General features: G+C 41.6%; 1 protein-coding gene across 1 annotated transcript in view; it reads left to right on the top strand.

Moving 5' to 3' along the window:
* stim2b (stromal interaction molecule 2b) overlaps window positions 1-22,172 on the top strand; it is a 68,308-nt gene that overhangs the window by 23,515 nt on the left and 22,621 nt on the right. The window contains exons 3-6 of the mRNA XM_043700547.1: window positions 1,856-1,967; window positions 7,547-7,662; window positions 11,426-11,603; window positions 12,456-12,633. Of these exons, the coding sequence (XP_043556482.1) occupies window positions 1,856-1,967; window positions 7,547-7,662; window positions 11,426-11,603; window positions 12,456-12,633 (584 nt within the window). The remainder of the gene's footprint in view (window positions 1-1,855; window positions 1,968-7,546; window positions 7,663-11,425; window positions 11,604-12,455; window positions 12,634-22,172) is intronic.

Genomic DNA, 22,172 nt, shown 5'->3' with positions numbered 1-22,172 from the left:
TTCTCCTGTTCCTTGGATGCTGCCTGACCTGCTGTGCTTTTCCAGCAACACATTTTCAGCATCTATCACTGATGTAAAGTAGCAGCAGTATACACCATCTATGAAATGTGAAGTGACTTATCAAAGGTTCTCTGACGGCATCTTGCAAACGGCAGACGAATGGGAACATCACCATCTGCAAGTTCCCCTCTGGGTCAAACACCATCCTGACTCGAATGTCACTGTTCCTTCACTGTGTTTGGGACAAAATTGTGGAACTCCCTAACAGCATTGTGGGTGTTCCTACACCCCATGGATAGCAGAAGTTCAGTAAGGTAGCTCACCATCAACTTTGTCTAAGGCAGTTAGGGTTAGTAACAAATGGTGGCCTGGGTGCTGCCCACATCTCTTTCACCAGTAAAGAAAAGTCAGCATCCTATAAATTTACTGTTGGCCTGAAGCTTAACTGGAGTAGCCATAGAAATGAAAGTAGGGGATTGCAGCTCTGGAATTCTGCCGTGTTAAGATTTCATGGTTTGGGACCATGATTACCTAATGCAGACAATTGACCATTGATAAGGAATTTTCAGACTGTTTAATAAGTTTGTTGAGAAGCAGCAGTTTAGATATGATATATAATGGGTATTTAGATAAAAGCATATGGTGTGACAATTGAGGATGGTTCACTAATGACAGGACAAATAAGACAGTTGGCTCAGATGTGTTAATCTCATTAAAGTTGTGAGGGCAACACAATGCTCCTTAGCTGAAGTATTTGGGAACCTACCCCTACATCTGCCACTTCGTCTCCTGGTCCATACTCCATCCAAATGAGGTAGCAGCCTGGTGGGCGGTGCCTCTCGACCCTGAGCATTTGTAGAGGCTAGTAATTCATTGTGTCAGTCTCTAGGCAGTGGACATGGGACAACTACTCAGCATTAGAATAACCATTGCGTCCTTACCAACTCATATATCGAGGTCTTTTTTTAAAATTCATTCACATGATGTGGTCTAAGCTAGCTTTTATTGTCCATCTCTAATTGCCCAGAGGGCAGTTAAGAGTCAGTCACTTTGCTGTGGTTCTGGAATCTCATGGAGGCCAGACCAGGTAAGGATGGCAGTTGTAGAAGAATGGTTTTTCAGTGCTCCTTTTTAAAAAGTTAACCTTATGTAATTTCTGAGAGGTGTTGAATATTCTCTGTCTTGAAGAAAAGACTTGGGCGGGAAATAAAATTAATACGATTCAGTCAGGAATAAAGATAAAAGACGCTATAGTTTTATCAGACATAGGGTTTCTCTCTCATTCGAGAGGGCGATAACTCATAGTGATTTAACCTGAGGGTCACCATGCGTAGGGCGAGGGAAAGTGGTTGAGAAGGACAGACCTTTACGGTAATCTCAGCTGAATTGAACCCACCCTGCTGGCACCTCTCTGTATTGCGAACCAGTCTTCTAGTCAACTGAGCTAACCAGAACAATCTCTCTCGATATTGATACATGGTTAAAATGCTACATGGTTGGAAGATGGAAATCAGTGTCTGCATGTACAATGCTAAATATGGAAAATGAGAAAAGTGTAGTTCCTCTTTGTTTTGGAACGTGTCATCACAGGTGATTTTACAACCGTTAACTCCTGAATGCATATTTTTTCCTCTATTTTACTGAATAACACGTTCATTAAGTCTTGAAAAGATATTCCAGAAAAAAATATTTTCTAACAGCTTTCATAATTTTGAAAAACAAAATTGTTTCAGCAATTTATAAAAACTCTAGTGAGGATTATCAGGTGGCTGTTTGGACAGATTGGTCTTTATCCTATTGTCCGGTGCAGTTAAACTTGCTTTATCTTTAATTATGTCTTTTTATTTTCTTGCAGTATATAATTGGACAGTGGATGAAACGACAGACTGGTTAATTAATTTTGTGGAGTTGCCACAATATGCCAAGGTTTTCCAGGAAAACAACATTCGAGGAGTTGGCCTACCCAGGTTAGTTTTGAGAGAAACAGTTCACAGTTGGGGTTTTCGGTTTCTGTGAGTGTGCTGAGAATGTCCTTGAAGCTAAATGTGGGGATACTGGGGTGGATGAGATCAGAAGTCACATGACACCAGCTTGTACTCCAACAGGTTTATTTAAAATCACAAGCTTTCAGAGTGCTGCTCGTTCATCAACTGAAATAAACCTGTTGGATTATAACCTGCTGTTGTTTGACTTCTGACCTTGAAACTAAAGGTGACGTGAAGTTATCTTGCACTCAAGTTAGTTCCTCATTTATTGCTTGTGAGGCTTGACTCAAGAACTTTAAGAAAAAAAAACGTGGCTCAGTGGTTACTGCCTCACAGCACCAGGGACCCGGGTTCGATTCCAGCCTCAGGTGACTGTCTGTGTGGAGTTTGCACATTCTCCCTGTGTCTGCGTGGGTTTCCTCTGGGTGCTCAGGTTTCCTCCCACAATCCAAAGATGTGCAGGTCAGGTAAATTGGCTGTGCTTAATTGCCCATAGTGTTAGGTGCATTAATCAGGGATAAATATAGGGTCAGGGAATGAGTCTGAGTGGGTTACTCTTTGGGGGGGATTGGTGTGGACTTGTTGGGCCGAAGGGTATGTTTCCATACTGTAGGGAATCTAATCTAATCTAATTGTCTTCATTAAAATGTATTAAATTACAAACCTTACTTCAAACAAGGATGAAAGAGCTCCATTCCAGAGGTGAGGTCAGAGTGACAGCCCTTGACATCAAATTCACATTTGAGTGGGTGTGGCATTGAGGAGCCCTAGCAAAACTGGAGTCAGTGGGTATTGGGGGCACACTCTTCACCAGCTGGAGTCATATTTGGCACATAAGATGATAGTGGTTGGACGTCAGTCATCTCAGCTGCAGGACTCCTCTGCAGAAGTTCCTTAGGCTCAACCATCTTCAGCTGCTTCATCAATGAACATCTCTTCAGCATATGGACAGAAGTGGGGATGATCGCAGATAACTGCACAATGTTCAGCTCCATTCGTGATTCCTCAGATGTTGCATTTTCAAATGCAGCAAGATCTGGACAATATCTCAGCTTGGGCTAATAGGTGGCAATTAACATACATGTCACACAAATGTCTTGCAATTACCATCTCCAGTTAAGAGACAATCTAACCATTGCCCCTTGATATTCAGTGTTGGCACCATCATTGAATACTCTACTGTCAATATCGTTGGGGTAATCATTGACCAGAAACTTAACTGGACTCACCACATAAACACAGTGGCTACAAGAGCAGGTCAGAGGCTAGGAATACTACGGCGAGTAACCCATCTCCTGTCTCTCCAAAGCCTGTCCAGCATCTACAAGTCACAAGTCAGGAGTGTGATGGAATACTCCCTGCTTTCCTCATGGGTGCAGCTACAACAACCTTCAAAGAAACTTGACAGTATCCAGGACAAAGCAGCCCTTTTGATTGGCACCACATTCGCAAACATTTATTCCTCCTAATACTGGCACTCAGTAGCAGCAGTGTGTATGACCTGCAAGATGCACTGTAGAAATTAACCAATGATTCTTAGACAGCACCTTCCAAACCCACGACCACTTTCATCTAGAAAGACAAGAGTAGCAGATACATGGGAACACCAAATGCTTCAAGCTCCCCTCAGAGCCACTCACCGTCCTGACTTGGAAATATATCACTGTTGCTTGGTCAGAATCCTGGAATCCCCTCCCGAAGTCATTGTGGGTTAATCCACAAGTGCACAGCAGCGGTTTAAAAGGCAGATCACCCACCACCTTCTCAAGGGTAACGAGGGATGGGTAATAAATACTGGCCCACATCTCATGAATGATTGTAAGGAAAACCAAAATGGGCTGTTCAGGCCATCCAATCTGTGCTTGTGTTTAGCATTTTACGGGAACAATATTCCCAATCCCCCACATGCGTTCTGTCTGATAGAAACAGTTCCTTTTTGAGTATTGATTACCTTTAGTTAACTTTTTAGTCATGTTCTGCTGGCGGTTAAAGGCTTTCCAATCCTCTGGCTTCCCACTAACCTTCACCACATTGAATGTTTTTTATTTTGCTTTTATATTGTCCCTGACTTCCCCTGTCAGCCATGGTTACCTTGTTGACCTTTGGTATGTTGCTGCTTCTTTGGGATGAATTTCTGCTGCACCTTCTGAATTACCCAGAAACCCCTGCCATTGCTGCTGTACTGGCTCCCCTTCCAGTCAACCCTGGCCAGCTCCTCCCTCATGTCTTTGTAGTTAGCTTTACTCAATTGTAAAACCATTATATCTGATTCTAGCTTCTCCCTCTCAAACTGCAGGGTGAATTCCATCATATTATGGTCACTGCCCCAAGAGGTTCCCTCATCTTCAGTTCCTTCATCAAATCTACCTCATTACACATCACCAAATCCAGAATCGCCTGTTCTCCAGTGGGGTTTAAAAGCTGCTCTAAAAGACCATCTTGTAGACATTCCACAAATTCCTTTTCTTGAGATTTGCTACCAACCTGATGTTCCCAGTCCACCTGCATATTGAAGTCGCCATCATTATTTTAATAGTGCCTTTCTTACATGCGTTTTCTATCTCCCTGATTTATTTTCTTCCTCGCATCCTGACTACTGCTGGGAGGCCTGTACTTAACTCCCCTCAGAGTCTTCTTTCTTTTGTGGTTCCTCAACTCTACCCACACAGGTTCTACACCTTCCGACTCTATATCATTTCATGCTATTGATGATACAATTTCATTTCTTACTAACAAGACAATCCTGTCCCCTCTGCCCATTTGCCTGTCCTTTTATTAGGATTCATATCCTTGGATATTTAGTTCCCAGACATGCAGCTAAGTCTTTGGGGTGCCAACAAGTCATTCCTGTTAATTTACTTTGTTTTATATACTGCATGCATTTAAATACAACACCCTTAGTCCTTCTCATGATTGTCCCATATCTGTTGTGCCTGCGGTTATATTCCTGCCATTCCATACTGTCTGTTCAACTACTTGTTCTCGAATCTTCAATAACCTCTGCTTAAACCCCCCCACCCCAAATGTTTCTATACTTTTCCATGTGACCGAATCCACCCCTCCACTGTTTAATTTAAAGTCCTATCCAGCCCTAGTTATCTGATTCACCAGCGTGATTCAGGTGAAGCCTGTCCCATCAGAATAGTTCTCTCCTTCCCCAGTACAGGTGTCAATGTCCCATGAATTCAAACTCCTTTCTCCCACACCAATCTCTGAGCCATTCATTTACCTCTTTAATCTTGTTGACCCTGTGTCAATTTGCTCTTGGTTCAGATGGTAATCCAGAGATGATTACCTTTCTGATTCTGCTCTTTAATTTAATTTAAATGTTTTGTAATGGCATCCTTCAGAGTCCCACAAGCCAGAAGGCCTCTGGATGAATTCATGGTCTACCGTGAATCAGCCCCCTTTGTGCTGCCTGAAGCCAGTAACTATTCATTATTTAAGCCAACAGCATAAATTCTGAGCACAATTAGAGCCAGCCTCCATAACTGAAAGGGGTGGTGTGTGCTGGTGTTCAAACAGCTGCAGCCAGTCGTGCAGGAATGGAATTGCTCTGTCAAACAGTGGAAAAATAACAGATATTATGTGAGATGGGCCTTTCTGATGCTGCAAAGGACCAGGAGACCCTCCAGGCAGGTCTTCAAAAGCCAGTGTTATTGAATAGCTGTGAAGGTAACTGCCAAGATTCAGAACAATTAATATATCTTCAAAGGTCCTATCCTTCCAACCTCCACTGGTTTCAGACCCTGATTTATCATGCCTCTGTCTCTTACTTGCCTATAATGTCTAAGCATTGGCAGTTTCACTGAAGAAGGTTAAAATCTCAAATACTGGTGAGTGTATACAACAAGATGTTTGTAGCTTTGAGAAGCCATACAAGGGAGCTTGGAGGGGTCCAGCACCAACCTGGTGCAACCTGACCTTCTAGACCCTGAACTACTTTAGATCACCTTCCAACACCATGTGTAACTCCTCTTCTGAAGTCCAGCAACCTTCCATCAGCTATGCTGCATCTACTGGATTACCAGGGCAAGCTACATGGAAAACGGGCGCTAAAGGATCACACAGGGGTGATAAGTTGACCTTTATAAGCAGTATGGGATGATTTCAGGTATACAGTTAGGTGAAATGCCTCTTGTGTTGGCAAGTATTTTTGCATTGTGGCCAAGTAGAGCAGTGTGATGGTCAGTGACTGAAACACTGAGGTATGCAAACTCTGCCATGGGATGGGCTTGCTGTTACCACAGCAGATGAATTCTTAATGGGGAGCTGTTTAGGTGGTCATGAAAGTCGCTCTTCCTCCTTGTTCTCCTGTTGGTCAAGTTCCTTGTCATCGTCATCGAGCTGGCAAAATGGCCACATACCTATTATACAGATGGCTAAAACTATTTTGTCATGAAGGTGAAATGGTACAGCCTGCATGCCATTTGCCAATTCGTGTGGCAGCATCGGTGGATAGCACTTCTGGCCCAAGGACCATGTTTTGGTTTACAGTACTAGTTCAAATACCACTCTCTCAATCAGTGCTGCAAAATGAAGGTGTCAAAACTTCTGCTAAAGTATCAGGTATTACCTGGTGGAAGTGCTGGTTACATATGCAGGATGGTGATTGTGGAACCCTTGAATTCTTTTTTATTCCTGTCCTGGACAGATTTGATATAGATGTTGCAAAGTAATGTGCATGAAGACAGTGGTACACTACAGTACAGAGAAGCTTGCAACTGTAGTGTCATCATGTGCTGGAGCTGTGTATTTGGTTGTAGTGAGAGAAACCAAAATGCAACTGCATTGATACTGCAGTGAATGAGCATCTGTGACATGTTATAAATGCAGCCTAAAACCAGACTCAAATGTGACTAAAACCGTAACCTTCAGAGCCTTCGGCAATACGGGCCATGTCCCACTCGGCAGCTGCAGTTGGTGGCAGAGTTCAGTGAAGAGGATTTGTGCACTTTTCCTCAAAGATTCAAGTTGGGGAATTGCTCCCTGAACACCATGAGTGGCAATGATGTGCTGAGATCACTGTCCCCTCATCCTCCCTCTTCCATGTTTACCCTGTTCTGTGTGGCCTCCATTCATTGTCTAAATCATGTTGTATTCCAAGTCTGAATGGGTTTATTCAATTGTGCAATATCGAGAGGGAACTTTAGCTGGAGCAAAATCTCATCACTAGCTCCGATCAGTGTTTCAAATTGATTTGATGTCATGCTCTGCTTGCTCGATATAGTCCTGATGGAGGATCACTGCATGGTTACTAATGTCTCCACCAATATGGTATGCAGTGCAATATGCCACAGTCATCAGTTTGAAGCTTTGAAAGCTGGCACATTCCCCAAAAATGGTTATTAACAAGCTCTATGTCTCACCCAATGTCTCCTAATGGACAGTCTGTTTTAGTTTGTGTTTGTGAAAGCTTGGTGACTGGCGGGCTGGTCATGTCAGTAGAATCGGACTCCAGCAAAACTTGACTCATTAAGAACAGAAAATAGTTTGTGAAATAGCAAGATAACGATGTTATTTCAGTCTTGATATTTCTAAACTCAGTGTTTGGTTTACAGGTTGGCTGTGAATGAGATTCCTTTTATGGTCTCAAATTTGAAAATCACTGACCGGAGTCACAGACAAAAGCTACAACTCAAGGCATTGGATGCTGTGTTATTTGGAGCTCCGATACGTGGGTGTCTATTTGGATTGCTTGTTTAATTTAAATGTGTTATGTAGCTTTTTATATGTACATAATAGAGATTCCTGCATCCTCCACCACATCTCTAAAATTAGCTTTGCAACTAATTAGCAATCTGCCATCTAAAGCTGCAAGCTGATGTTTATGTGAATTGACATGTAGTGACCAGAAGGGGGAACTTTGTGTTTCCGTCTCCTTTATAACTCAACTGAGCTGAGGTGAATTGTCATTTCTTACTGCTCCCATTGGCTGATGTCAATTAGCTCAGTGTACTGAACCAGTTCCTCAGCTGTTCATTTGGTGGGTTTGCTGCACTCATCATGATAGCCTTATGTTTTGAGAATTCATGGAATAGATTCTGGCTATTGCTAAATTTTATCTCACACTTGATCGGCCAGTAATAGTCTTAATTATGTAACACGGTCGGCACGGTGGCTCACTGGTTAGCACTGCTTCCTCACAGCACCAGGGTCCCAGGTTCGATTCCAGCCTCGGGTGACTGTCTGTGTGGAGTTTGCACATTCTCTCCGTGTCTGCGTGAGTTTCCTCTGAGTGCTCCAGTTTCCTCCCACAGTCCAAAGATGTGCAGGTCAGGTGAATTGGCCATACTAAATTGCCCATAGTGTTAGGTGAATTAGTCAGAGGGAAATGGGACTGGGTGGGTTACTCTTCGGGGCTTGGTGTGGACTTGTTGGGCCGAAGGTCCTGTTTCCACACTGTAGGGAATCTAATCTAATCCCCTCCCACAGTTCAAAAATGTGCAGGTTAGGTGAACTGGCCATTCTAAATTGCCCATAGTGTTAGGTGAAGGGGTAAATGTAGGGGAATGGGTCTGGGTGGGTTGCTCTTCGGAGGGTCAGTGTGGACTTGTTGGGCCGAAGGGCCTGTTTCCACACTAAGTAATCTAATCTAATCTAAACAAAAACATCATGGCATCCTGAGGCTGACACCGAACATCAAATGGTTATGTTAGAATAATTGTTTCTCCATTAGGTGGCGCTGTTGCTACACCTTTTGTGGAGCATGAATTATCTTAGTTGAATGGTGAACCTATCCTACAGATCTTCTGGACTTCTTCTGGAAGATCTTTGAAAATGAGCCATGAAAGCAGCAGTGTTGAATCCCTAATGAAATACAAATTGAATAGTTTTGACTAGCTTACTCGCCTGCAGTGGCAAGCATCACACAACAGTTAATAAGAGTACTGTGCCTTGATACTAAAATCTGAGTTGTTCAGAACTGTTATAATTTTCCTTTAAAGTAATTAGAGCACACAGTTTTTTATGAAGTGACAACATTTGTAAAGGGATGCTGTTAATGTGCAAAATTGATCTACAATGAAGCTGAACAAGAAACAGTTCTAAACTTCATAACTCTACACAGCTTTGAACCATTTTCACTAATCAGGAAAAACAAATATAAATAGCAGTGTTGTATCCTCTTGGCAAAAACTGGACTGTGTAAGCTGAACATATAAATGCCAAAAATCCAAATAACTGCAGATGCTGGAAATCCAACATAAAACCAAAATTGTTGGAAAAGCTCAGCAGTTGTGGTAGCATCTGTAGAGAGAAAGCAGAGTTAAGGGTCCAGTGACCCTTCTTCTGAACTTCAGTTTGGTTTAACTATTTGTTCTGGAAATGATGAGCCTACCACAATATTTTCTTAGTGACAAAATCACTGATATTTCTATTTAATTAACTTCTTATAATCGTGCTTATTGTTGAATAATTTTTAAATGTATATAGAGAATAATTTTGTCCCTGAGCAAGTCTTGCTGTAGCATTTTGAAACCGAGTTCATTTAGTAATTGTAGCCCAAACCTTAAAATGTTGCAATGATTGTGCAGAGTTATTACAGTGCTTTTCTTGCATAGGGGAAGAAATCATCTGGACAGGCCATTGTGAGGTTAAACGCCAGAAAGCTTGCAAGTTTTTGACAAAAAGATATATATGTGTTGATATATTCTTTAAAAATCATTTCAGCAGTGAGCAGAGTTTGAAATATTTCTCTATTAGTAATGTTATTGGACATCTTATAATTGATATCAAGTGCTGTGTGCAATTATGACGTACCAAACAAATTTATTACCCTATTCTGATATTTTAGTTCCAAGTATTCTGTCATGAATAGTGATCTCTCAGATGTAAATTTGAGAGTGCAAGTATGAGAGAATGGAAACTGCTTAAAGCCTTCAATTTGAATCCAGAAGAAACCATTCAGAAAACATGAGATACAAGCGAGAGCTGCATAATTAAATTCTAATTAAAAAGTGGAAAAAAAGATAACTACTCAGTGGTGAGATCAGTGTACTAGGGAGCTAAATTCAGGATGGACTTTGCCAAACTCAATGCCACAGATAGATCTGGCCCACTATTTTAATTGAGCAGAAAATGGTGCACAGTGAGTCTGAATTTCCATTATCAAGAGTAGTGTACTACCCTGTTCCCTGGCCAACATCTCTGTCTCCGGGTTGCTGCAGTGAAGCTCAGTGCAAGCTGGGAGAACAGCACCCCATTTTCCGCCTTCTGACTCGATACCGAGTTCAACAATTTCAGAGCTTGAGACACCTCCTTACCCCAACCTCTATACACCGGGCCTTGTTTTCAGAGTCTGCTATTACACAAACTTATTGTTAGCCACTAATTATACACTAATAGCTATTCATTCTCCTAGATTGATCATTATTCACACCTTTTGTCTGCCCAACTGTTCTCCTTTCTCTTTGGGCTGTATCTCCACCTGTCATTTACGTCTTTCCCCCCCTGCCCCGCCCCGCCCACCCTATCTTCAGCATAAGAGCCACCTTTTCCCTAGCAGCTATCACTTCTAAGTAAGAGTCATTGGACCCGAAACATTAACGCGGATTTCTCTTCAGAAATGCTGCCAGCCCTGCTGAGCTTTTCCAGCTGTTTCTGTTTTTGTTGCTGTAATGTTGTTCTGGTACTGAAGCCTAGATGATCAATCCATGAATGAGTTCTAGCTTCACCATGGCAGTTTGATCACTTAAAGTTTGTTTTTTGTTAAACTGCATTTTAAAATGAAAGCTGCTATCAAGGAGTTGCCATGAAGATGCCACAAACCCTTCTGATCTGTTATGACCTTGAAGGGAGATGCTGAAATGTCCTCTGAAAAGAATATTAAACTGCTCCGGTACACCAAAACTCTATGTATAGTGGTCCAAAAAGATCACCTGCAGTCAGCTTTTCAGAGTCATTTGGTAATTGAGCAATAATTGCTGGCCTGATGCCCACTTTGCAAACCAAATAAGCAAAAATACACTCTTAGTGGCAGCTGTTTCTCACTCCAATCACAGAATTGGAAAATTGCCTTTTCTTACTTTTGACCTGAATGTTCATTTACAAGCAAATTAACATTTACAAACTATATAGTTATTTATAGTTTATTGATAGTATTCAAGGCTGACATTGTAATTATACTCCAAATAGTTTACTACAATGGAAAACTATGCAGTTAGAACAGGAGGGTGGTATTGCAGTCAATCTCTATTGTACGTGGTTTCCTCTTGTAATATTAGATTTTTGTATTTATCTATATTTGTATGTTCCTGATAACTGTGGAGAACATTTCATAACTAAAGTTAATACGCATAACGTATAATGGCTTGAAAAATAAATGGAGAAAGTGAAGCAGCCATTTTATTACATTATTATGGCTAATTCATTTAGAACTAGCATTCTAAATGCTTAATAGCTCATTGACTTTGGCCATAATGTTGCTTTATTCTTTCCAGGTCCGCGCCACAACTGGTTGAAGGATTTTATTCTTGCAGTTTCCATGGTTGTTGGTATTGGTGGCTGTTGGTTTGCATACACACAAAACAGAAACTCTAAAGAACATATTGCAAATATGATGAAGGAACTAGACAGTCTGCATAGAGCTGAGGAAAGCCTGATGGAATTTCAAGCAAGGTGAGATCAGAAAAAAGGTGGGGAAAGGTCTGGGCTAAATATTCAAAATTGATTCCTCAAAGACAAGTCCAAATGAATGGACTGTTTCTTCAGAGAAAGCAATGATCTTCCCTGTTACACTTTAAACCTTTAAGATACAAGTCTTAAATCACGTGGAGAGATACATTCCTTTAATTCTCTGATTTGATTCCTGGCAAAGGTTCTTAAAATACATTTTAATAACCAAGTGTTCCTACTTCCATGTCATTTTTTGCTGCGTCACTTTGAAAGTCCGTTATGTTTTAAGAATGATTTAAAATTCTATTGCACTATGGTTATCTTAATTGCTGGTGCCATCTTTGAGCATTAGTTTAACCAGAGATGTTCAACATCATGTAATGGCCAAGCTAAGAAAGTGTTAAATGCTAACTTGCAATAGCTAAGACCAGAATTAGGTCAGCATGAATTCCACTGCAATGTTTCAACTGTGGACTTAAAAAGCAGTGTTTGATTTCCAGTTAAAGCTGCTATTTCCAATTAGGTTCTTCCTAGTGAAACTTTGCTTTAATTTGGAGAATATATTGCTTTCAGAGTTCAGGCACCTTGCAGATACTATTTACTTCCCGCTGTTGCGTTATTTTCCCATGGTGGAATTTATGGCAATATTGTGTTGGTCATTCAGCATTAAATTAAACTTTGATAATGATTCAGTGAACTGACTCTGCTAAAGTCAGCCCCGTTCATGATCTCGAATTTTCACTGTACCTCACCGTGAAAAATAGAATCCTTCACTGAAAATGTCATTTGTGTGTAGCAGCTGTTAATATACATGTTTGAGACATTTTGTTTTTCACTTTTCTTACCCTAACGAAGACTTCAAAAAGCTCAAGAAGAAAATCGAACTGTTGAAGTGGAAAAGCAAAATTTAGAACAAAAAATGAAAACAGAGATAAATGATGCCAAGCGGGAGGCACAACGTCTGAGGGAACTACGCGAGGGTTCTGAGACTGAGCTCAGCCGGCTCAAATATGCAGAAGAGGAGCTTGTACAGGTGCAAGTTTTTTTTTAAATTTCAGACCTTGAGTATGTACAAATTATCAAGTTTGCTTTCAGCCTCAGTTTTTAAATGAAAAATATTGAGCTTGCTTTTCAGTGCTCAGCAGAAAAAAAAATGTGGAATTGAAATCAGGTAAATGAAACCTGGCTATACTTAATAGATGTAGTCTACAAATGCATGGTGTAAGTTATTGTTGGAAGAACAAATTGTATTGATATTATCACGTTAGAATCTTCTGTCAACATAGCTCAGTGATCAGACCCATGTCTCGGAGTCAGATGGTTGTTTGTTCAAGTTCCCACTCCAGAGGGTTGAGCACAAAGCTGAGGCAGTCATTTGTTTTTGGTACTAAGTGAGGAAAATTGCTTTGGGACGTCTTGAGGTTATGAAAATACATGTCATTATTTCTTCGACTTTTTTGTTGCTGAGCCCTTAAAAGCAAGCTCACCTTTTTTTCAAAAAACTGAGGCTGAAAGTGACCTTGACAATTTTCTTGGAAATTATCAAATACGCGCAACACAATTTGTTACGAAATGCTATATTCTTCATTTTTCACTGTACACCTCCATTGCTTCCAACAGAATTATTAGCTGTCAGGTGAGGGAGGTTAACATCCCTGGAAGTAGAGAGTAATTTTCAAACACACCAAACGTTGTTGCTCTGAGACGTAATTCGCCTACAAGTATAATTTCCATGCATAGGATCAAGAATATGCTACATAAGCACTGAAGTCTCTGCTACCATTCATTGTGATCATCCCTGATCTACAGTCTATCTGAGTACCTGCCTTTGTCCCATATCCCTTACTGCATTTCGGTTAAAAATATCATAACATCTTAGTTTTAAAATTAGCAATTGATCTAGCATCAGTTGCTTTTAAATGAACGTTCCAGATTTTGCTGCCTTTTATGTGAAGAAATATCGCCTAATTTCACACGTGAATATTCTGACTGTAATCACTTAACCTGAGGGTTCTTAACTAGCAAATAGAATTTCTCCCAATTTTAACCCCATCGGTACCATATTGCAAACTAGTATTTTTTACAGAGGTGACCAGTCTGCTCCATCAGGAAGCTGCTCAGGCTATGAAGATAGAAGTGACCCCGTGTGTAGGACTTTCCCTTGCTACTTGACTGACAGCATTTTGTTCTCTTTGTGTTTGTGGGCTGAATGAGTTCTCAAGCCAAGTTTCCAGTGAAAGTCCCAAGTGGGAAATATTATGTAAAATACTCAATTGGAATAGTATTTTGAAACTAGTATTCTGGATAATAGAAGTTTCCTGGGGTCAGATTGTTGGAGAAACAAGCTGCAATCAGTTCTCCAGGCAAGCAATGATGAGTTAAACCTATTGTCATTGTGAGTGTAAAGATAGTAGTTTTTCACTGTTAACTTCTTCATAATGCTGTACGTGGCATGAAGCACAGGGAACGTTTTCTGTTTTTATTTTGTTTGTTAATTTTATTGAATTCCGTGAGTGATTCACTTTGTCTCAACTGTGAAGCATTGGTTATACATGAAAAGAAGAACTAATTATAGATTACTACAGAATAAGTGAATTGAATAGCATCATTTCCAGCACCAGGAAACTAATTTATAATATAGTGGTCAAAGATTTATAATGTTGGTGGAGAGCTTTTTGGCATTGCATAGGGCTCAGAGAACACCCTGGGAATTCAGCCAGGAATACCAATCAAATTACATAACATTTTAGGGATGTTAAGATTTACTTTTGTACAAACGTTATAGCACCAACTCTGATCAATTGTTCAAATTGGTTTAAACCAGTATTCATGTTCCACACCGGCTCCTTCCCTCTTGAATTCCACCTTTGTGCTTTTTGTTCTCTTTTCCCGTTGATGTCATTGTTGTCTGCTTCGTGTTTCACATCCCCGCCCACCCCCCTCCACCCCCCCCACTCCTCTCTTTTGTTTTTTATTCCTTCGTGAGATGTGGATGTCATTGGCTGGACCAGCATTAATACCCTTCCCTAATTGCTCTTGAGAAGATGGTGAGTTAGTTGCTGCCTTGAACCACTGCAGTCCTTGTGATGTAGGGATACCCACAGCGCTGGTAGGAAGGGAGTCCGGAATGTTGACCGAACAGTCGAGTACTAAGTCCGCATTGATATGCTGCTTGAAGGGGAATCGGCAGCTGGTGGTTTTGCTGTGCAACTGCTGCCTTTGTCCTTCGATTTGGTGGAGGTTGTGGGTGAAAGGAGCCTGGGGGAATTGCTGCAGCCGATATTGCAGTTGGTACATACTGCTGTCAGTGTGCAAGGTGGTGAATGGAGTGAATGTTATTGATGATCGAGGGGATGCCAATAAGCAGGCTGCTTTGTTCTGGAGAGTGCTGGGCATTTTAAGTGTTTTGGAGCTGTATCCATCAGCCAATTGGAATGTATTCCATCACAATTTTGACTTCTATCTTGTAGATGGGGGACCTCTGCTTGTAGTGACAATATTTTTATGTGGCTATAATGTTGCACTCAACAGCCATACCACCAAACTTGAGTCCAGCTTCTCGATCATACACAGATTAGTACAGGTCTAATGATTCCCCCTAGGAGAAAGTGGGGACTGCAGATGCTGGAGATCAGAGCTGAAAATGTGTTGCTGGAAAAGCGCAGCAGGTCAGGCAGCATCCAAGGAGCAGGAGAATTGACGTTTCGGGCATGAGCCCTTCTTCAGGAATGAGGAAAGTGTGCCAAGCAGGCTAAGAAATAAGGTAGGGCGGAGGGACTTGGGGGAGGAGCGTTGGAAATGCGATAGGTGGAAGGAGGTTAAGGTGAGGTTGATAGGCCGGGGTGGGGGCGGAGAGGTCAGGATGAAGATTGCAGGATAGGAAGGTGGTGCTGAGTTCGAGGGTTGTGACTGAGACAAGGTGGGGGGAGGGGAAATGAGGAAACTGGAGAAATCTGAGTTCATCCCTTGTGGTTGGAGGGTTCCGAGGTGGAAGATGAGGTGCTCTTCCTCCAACCGTCGTGTTGCCATGGTCTGGCGATGGAGGAGTCCAAGGACCTGCATGTCCTTGGTGGAGTGGGAGGGGGAGTTGAAGTGTTGAGCCACGGGGTGGTTGGGTTGGTTGGTCCGGGTGTCCCAGAGATATATATCGTATCATCCGTCGTCATTTCCGCCACCTCCAAACGGACCCCATCACCAGGGATATATTTCCCTCCCCTCCCCTATCAGTGTACCGAAAAGACCACTCCCTCCGTGACTCCCTTGTCAGGTCCACACCCCCCACCAACCCAACCTCCACTCCCGGCACCTTCCCCTGCAACAGCAAGAAATGCAAAACTTGCGCCCACACCTCCCCCCCCTTACTTCCCTCCAAGGCCCCAAGGGATCCTTCCATATCCACCACAAATTCACCTGCACCTCCACACACATCACTTACTGCATCCGTTGCACCCGATTTGGCCTTCTCTATATTGGGGAGACAGGCCGCCTATTTGCGGAACGTTTCAGAGAACATCTCTGGGAGGAAGAGCCCCTCACCTTCCACCTAGGAACCCTCCAACCACAAGGGATGAACTCAGATTTCTCCAGTTTCCTTATTCCCCTCCCCCCACCTTGTCTCAGTCCCAACCCTCGAACTCAGCACCACCTTCCTAACCTGCAATCTTCTTCCTGACCTCTCCGCCCCACCCCACTCCGGCCTATCACCCTCACCTTAACTTCCTTCCATCTATCGCATTTCCAACACCCCTCCCCCAAGTCCCTCCTCCCTACCTTTTATCTAGGCCTGCTTGGCACACTTTCCTCATTCCTGAAGAAGGGCTCATGACCGAAACGTTGATTCTCCTGCTCCTTGGATGCTGCCTGGCCTGCGTTTTTCCAGCAACACATTTTCAGCTAATGATGCCCCCTGCTCAGCTGAGAGCCTCCCTGTGCTGGTTATCCAGTCAGGTTCTGGTCCTGCCTGAAACTAAGATAAGTAATGGGTCCTAGACATCCTTAATCAACCTGTCAGAAATGTTATGACACACTTCTGGAGCTGGTGGGACTTGAACCCGGGCCTTCTGAGTCAGAGGTAGGGACACAATCACTGTGCCACAGGACCCCTAATAAGACTGAGCAGGATCTCGTACCACACTGTGGGCATCCTCTGGCTTTGACCAGCTGAGAATTGATACTTGCTGATCAATCTGTTCAAAAATGTTATGACACTCCACTGGAGCAGATGGGATTTGAACATGGGTCTCCTGGGCTAGAGGTAGGGATATTGCCACTGCACCACAAGTGCCCCTGCAGTAGGTTCCTAATCTTGTTCATTTCCCACTTCCACCCTGGAGTGTTGTGTCTGAAGCTGCCTTGAAGTTCATAATACTGTGAATATGGCTGAAATGCTAAAATGTACATTGAGGTAAAATCTTCTGAAGAGTTGTGTCAAGGTGACCTAAATAGGTGGTGTTTATTAAACCTGTGATGCACGTTGTTTGGCATTAATCATATATTCAGAAGTAGTAGCACAGAAAAAACATTACAATCCTTGTAGGTCTGTTGTAATTTTGATGCAGAAAAAAAGTAGTGTTTTCCAGTGGTGAAAATGTGCATAGTGCCAATTAATTAAAATGTGTAGTAAGTTTACTTCAGCATTTGTCTAGGATATAGTTTGGACGTTATGTAGAAAATTTACAAAAGAAGTTTATTTTATTTCATGTGCATGACATTTAAATGCATCTTCAGAATACAAACACAGGTAAATATAACTACTGTATCTGATTTTCATTCAGTGTATCAATGAATTCTGCCGGTCAGGATCATTTAACTAAAACTGATGCCTAATAATGTTCTGTTCCATTTACTCAGTTGGTTTAGCTGAACTAGGTTTGTAAAGGTTGCATTGTCCTGTGTATAATGTTTTTTTGGGTTTTCTGTACTACTTGCAGTTCTCCAAGCTTCTTCCCCACTGAGTTCTAGGTTTTTTGACTCCAGCTTCTGTGTGCCAGCCCTTTGTTTTCCTTGCTAATGGCAGGTCTACTTTCAGATGCCAAGGCCATTCCATGGAACTCTCTTTAAATCCCTCTGTTTTTCCATCCTCCCCTGTTTTTAAAATCTCCTAAAACCCACAACAGTGCTAACGTGGTTACATAGCATTTTTAATGTAAGCTGTTGACAGGACCATTATAAAACAAAGTATGACCCAAGTACAGAGGAATTGGGAATTCTACCACATCCTTCTGAAGCCTGTCCTGCCTTCGATAGGATGATGGTCGACGTGATTGTGATGTCAACTGCACTTTCCTATTCATCTCCCATGCTAATCAGAAATCATTCAGCCTCAAATATATTCAAAGACACAGCCTCCACAATTCTCTGTGAAAGAGAATTCTACAGATCAATGATTCTGAGAGAGAGAGAGAGAGAGAGAGAAAGTGTTGCTTATCTTCGTTGTAAGCTGTGTTCCCTAGTTGTAAATTACTGCACAAGTGGAAACACCCTGTTGGCAATCGCCCTGTCAAATACGCTCAGAACTTTGTATTATTAAATAAGATGATCTCTTATTCTAAATATTGATGGGTTCTGGTCAAAACTGCTCAACTTTTTCTGATTGGATAACTCTTTCATACCAGGAATCAGTTGAGTGAACATTCTCTGAACTTCTGTTGCAGTTAATCTTTCCTTAAGTAAAGAGACCAAAACCAGACACAGTAGGTGATCTAATTAAGTTCTGTAATAAGGTGCAGCAAAATTTCTTGGCTTTTGTACTCCTCCATTTCTCTTGCAATAAGCACCATTACTCAATTTGCCTTCCTCATCTCTTTCTGCTGCACCTGCGCACTAACTTGGCAATTGATGTACTTGGACACTCCGATTCACCAGTCTGCAGTCCGAATTCTGCAGTCTCTCTCCATTCATATAAAATGCTGCTTCCTCTCAATAAAGTGGACAAGCTCACATTTTTCCCATATCATATTCCATTTGTTTTCTATTCTCTTTTTTAAAGCTATTTGTCCTTTTTGCAACTGACTGTCCAACTCCCCTCTCATCACCAAATTTAGAAACCAGGCTTTTGGTCCCTTCTTTCAAGTGATTGGTATTGAATTTATATAGTTAAGGCCTCAGCACTGATCCCCACGACACTCTACTAGTAACAGCTTTTCATCATGAAAATGAATCTTTTTCTCATCTTGTGCAATGACAATAGACACAAGACAACAGTAACAAAATACCTGTTCAAGGCCTCTGCAATTTCTGGGATTTACATATTAAAGAACCTAAACCACCATATCCCATTCTAAAAGAAGACTTAATCTAAATTTGTTTAAGAACTATAACCTGGTGTTGTGATTTTTAACTAAAGTTGTTTAATATATCATTACAACTCTGTGACACTGTCACACTTTTGCTATAAATTCTGTGTCGTATGATCATTTTCCACAACCACCTGATGAAGAGGCAGTGCCTCGAAAGCTAGTGCTTCTAAATAAACCTGTTGAACTATAACCTGGTGTTGTGTGATTTTTAACTGTGTCCACCCCAGTCCAGCACCAGCACCTCCAAATCCTTTTATCCCAGCTGTAGGCATATGCTGTTTGATACAATTTGCAAGTCTTTGACATTTAGACACTACGTAGCTCAGCATCACAGCAGCATTGAAATTCATATACCATGTTAGTCATTTGTGTAATGGACACATGTCTTTTTGGCTTGACAACAGCATCCTGTTAGTGACAAAACCATTTGTGATGTTACTGTACAGTGTTGTCTTTTAAATTCCTTCAGGAGAAAGTGAGGTCTGCAGATGCTGGAGATCAGAGCTGAAAATGTGTTGCTGGAAAAGCGCAGCAGGTCAGGCAGCATCCAGGGAACAGGAGAATCGATGTTTCGGGCATAAGCTCTTCTTCAGGAATGGGAGGAAGAGAGCTTCTTCAAGGAAGGCATCCTTGTAAGAGGATTTGCAGTAGGTTGAAATCTTTGAGGAGAAAGTGAGGTCTGCAGATGCTGGAGATCAGAGCTGAAAATATGTTGCTGGAAAAGCGCAGCAGGTCAGGCAGCATCCAGGGAACAGGAGAATCGATGTTTCGGGCATAAGCCCTTTTTCCTTCTTCTTCCTTAAATTCCTTAATCAGCCATGGATGCTGCTTCCTTTTTATTGTCTGTCTTGCTTTCAATATGGACTGTGTCTTTACTAACAGTTATGGACAACTTCTTAAATAGCCTGCCACTGTTTTTCAATTACCTTCGGCAAATCTGTTGTCATACCCTTCTGATTGTCTGTATTTAAGTTTACATAATGCCTCTTTCTCACGCTTATCTGAAAGCAAAATTTTACCATGTTATGATCACTTCTTGAAAGTATGTTTTTACTGTAGGAATATTAATTAATTCTGCATCATTGCACATTATCTGGTCTAAAATAGCCTGATCCCTGGTTGGCATGAGAATTAACACTTTTAAAATCTGTCCCAATACCCTCTATTGACTTATCTTCAACACTACTTCTGAGAGTTTGACTGGTTCAATTCAAATGAAAATTAAAATCACCGATGATTACTGAGCCATTTGAGATGTTAAGTCAGATGGTGAAAGGTTTGGTCAATGAGGTAGATTCTAAGGAGCCTGTGAAAAATGGAATGCAAGGTAAAGGTGTCGGTGGGTAAAGGTTAGGGAATTTGAGTTATTTTAGTTTGGCATGGGGGTCACTGGGCATTTATTATCCATCACAAACCACTCAGAGGGCAGTTAAGAGTGAACTGCTGTGGTCTGGTGTCACATGTGCCAGACAAAGTAAGAATGTCAGATTTTGTTCCCAAAAAGAAATTAGCGAATCATCTAACTTGGAATGCGGCCAACATCCTTAATGGGGTGGTTTTAAACTAATTTGGCTTGGGGTTGGATGTGGAGGTACAGTAAAGGGTGATGCACAGGGATGTATAGAAGAAAAAAATGAGTTAGTGGAGAAAGTAGATTAGATTATATTCGCTACAGTGTGGAAACAGGCCCTTCGGTCCAACCAGTCCGCACCGACACTCCGAAGAGTAACCCATCCAGACCCATTTCCCTCTGACTAACACACCTAACGCTATGGGCAATTTAGCCTGTGCACATCTTTGGACTGTGGGAGGAAACCGGGAGGAAACCAACGCAGACACGGGGAGAATGTGCAAACTCCACACAGACAGACAGTCACCTGAGGCTGGAATTGAACATGGGATCCTGGTGCTGTGAGACAGCAGTGCTAACCACTGACCATAGAGCAAAATAGTCAAGTGAAGGCATAAGGAAGCGTGACAAAATTGGATGTGTTATGACAGGGTAAACTCTCCTGCTTAATAAAAGCTAGTAACACAGAAACGATTTATCCCGTGCAGTAATCTGTAAACGTTCGAGTGGCCAAGAACGATGTAAAGTAAAAATTAACAACTTTATTTTTTGAAGTATAACAGAGAATAATTAACTAACCACTATTTACAATTTCTTTCTCTAACCTATCTTACTCGATTCAAACTGGATTGGTGTTTTGAGGCATAATTTAAATTGATTGGCTGAATTCGAATTTGTTTTTGTCTCCAGGTAATGAGCTAATTGAGTTATTCGAGTGTTACATTGTTACTTTATTGAGAACACTTGGCGTTGTGTCTGGTCGTTCTGCTGCTTTTAATTCTCTTAAAGGTACACCCACCTCTTCATAACAGATGGCATTTATTTTAAAGCAAGGAGGCTTGTGCATAGGGCAGATGAATTGAGGGTGTTGAGTAAAGCATTGGAATGTGTTATCACTGTTAGCATACAAATAAGGCCATATGTGTGGAATTTGAAAAAGACTTTGAATACTCACCCTAACCTTGACTCTCATCATTTTATATGCTTCTATCTGGTTGCCCCTCAGCCTTCGTTGCTGTAATGGAAACAGTCCAGTTTGTCCACCTTCTTGTAGCAAATATACTCCAATCCAGCTAACATCCTAGTAAACCTCTTCTGAACCTTCGCCAAAGCCTCCACATCCTTCCTATAGTGTCATGGCCAGACCTGCACACAGTACTCCAAATGTGGCCTAACTAAAGTTTTACATAGCTGCAACATGACTTTACAGTGTTGACCCAACTGTTGAAGGCAAGCTTGCCGTACACCTCCTTTACCATTTTATCCACTTGTGGTACGACTTTCAGGAAGCTATTGACTTGCACTCCACATTCCCTCTGTATATCAGTGCTCCTCGGGGTCTTGTTATTTATTGTGTATTTTCCTCTTGCATTTGACCTCCCAAAATGCATTACCTCTCACTTGTCTGGATTAAACTCCAGCTGCTATTTTTCCACTCAACTTTCCAACTGATTTATATCCTGATGCATCCTTTGACAATTATCCTTAATCTCCACAACACCAAATGTGTCATCTGCACACTTTGTAATCAGACCACTTACATTTTCATCCAAATCATTTACAAACATATGAGATCCCAGCACTGATCTTTGCAGAATATCCCTGGTTACACCCCTCTCACTGCAACCTTCTCTCTTTTATGACCAAACCAATTTTTTATCCAACTTACCAACTCACAACGTCTCCATGCAACTTAATCTTCTG

This window comes from Chiloscyllium plagiosum, chromosome 1 (genome assembly GCF_004010195.1).
Source record: "Chiloscyllium plagiosum isolate BGI_BamShark_2017 chromosome 1, ASM401019v2, whole genome shotgun sequence".
In the NCBI taxonomy this organism is placed as follows: Eukaryota; Metazoa; Chordata; class Chondrichthyes; order Orectolobiformes; family Hemiscylliidae; genus Chiloscyllium; species Chiloscyllium plagiosum.
Note: the sequence above shows the minus strand (reverse complement) of the source record. Positions and strands in the feature narration are given on the sequence as shown.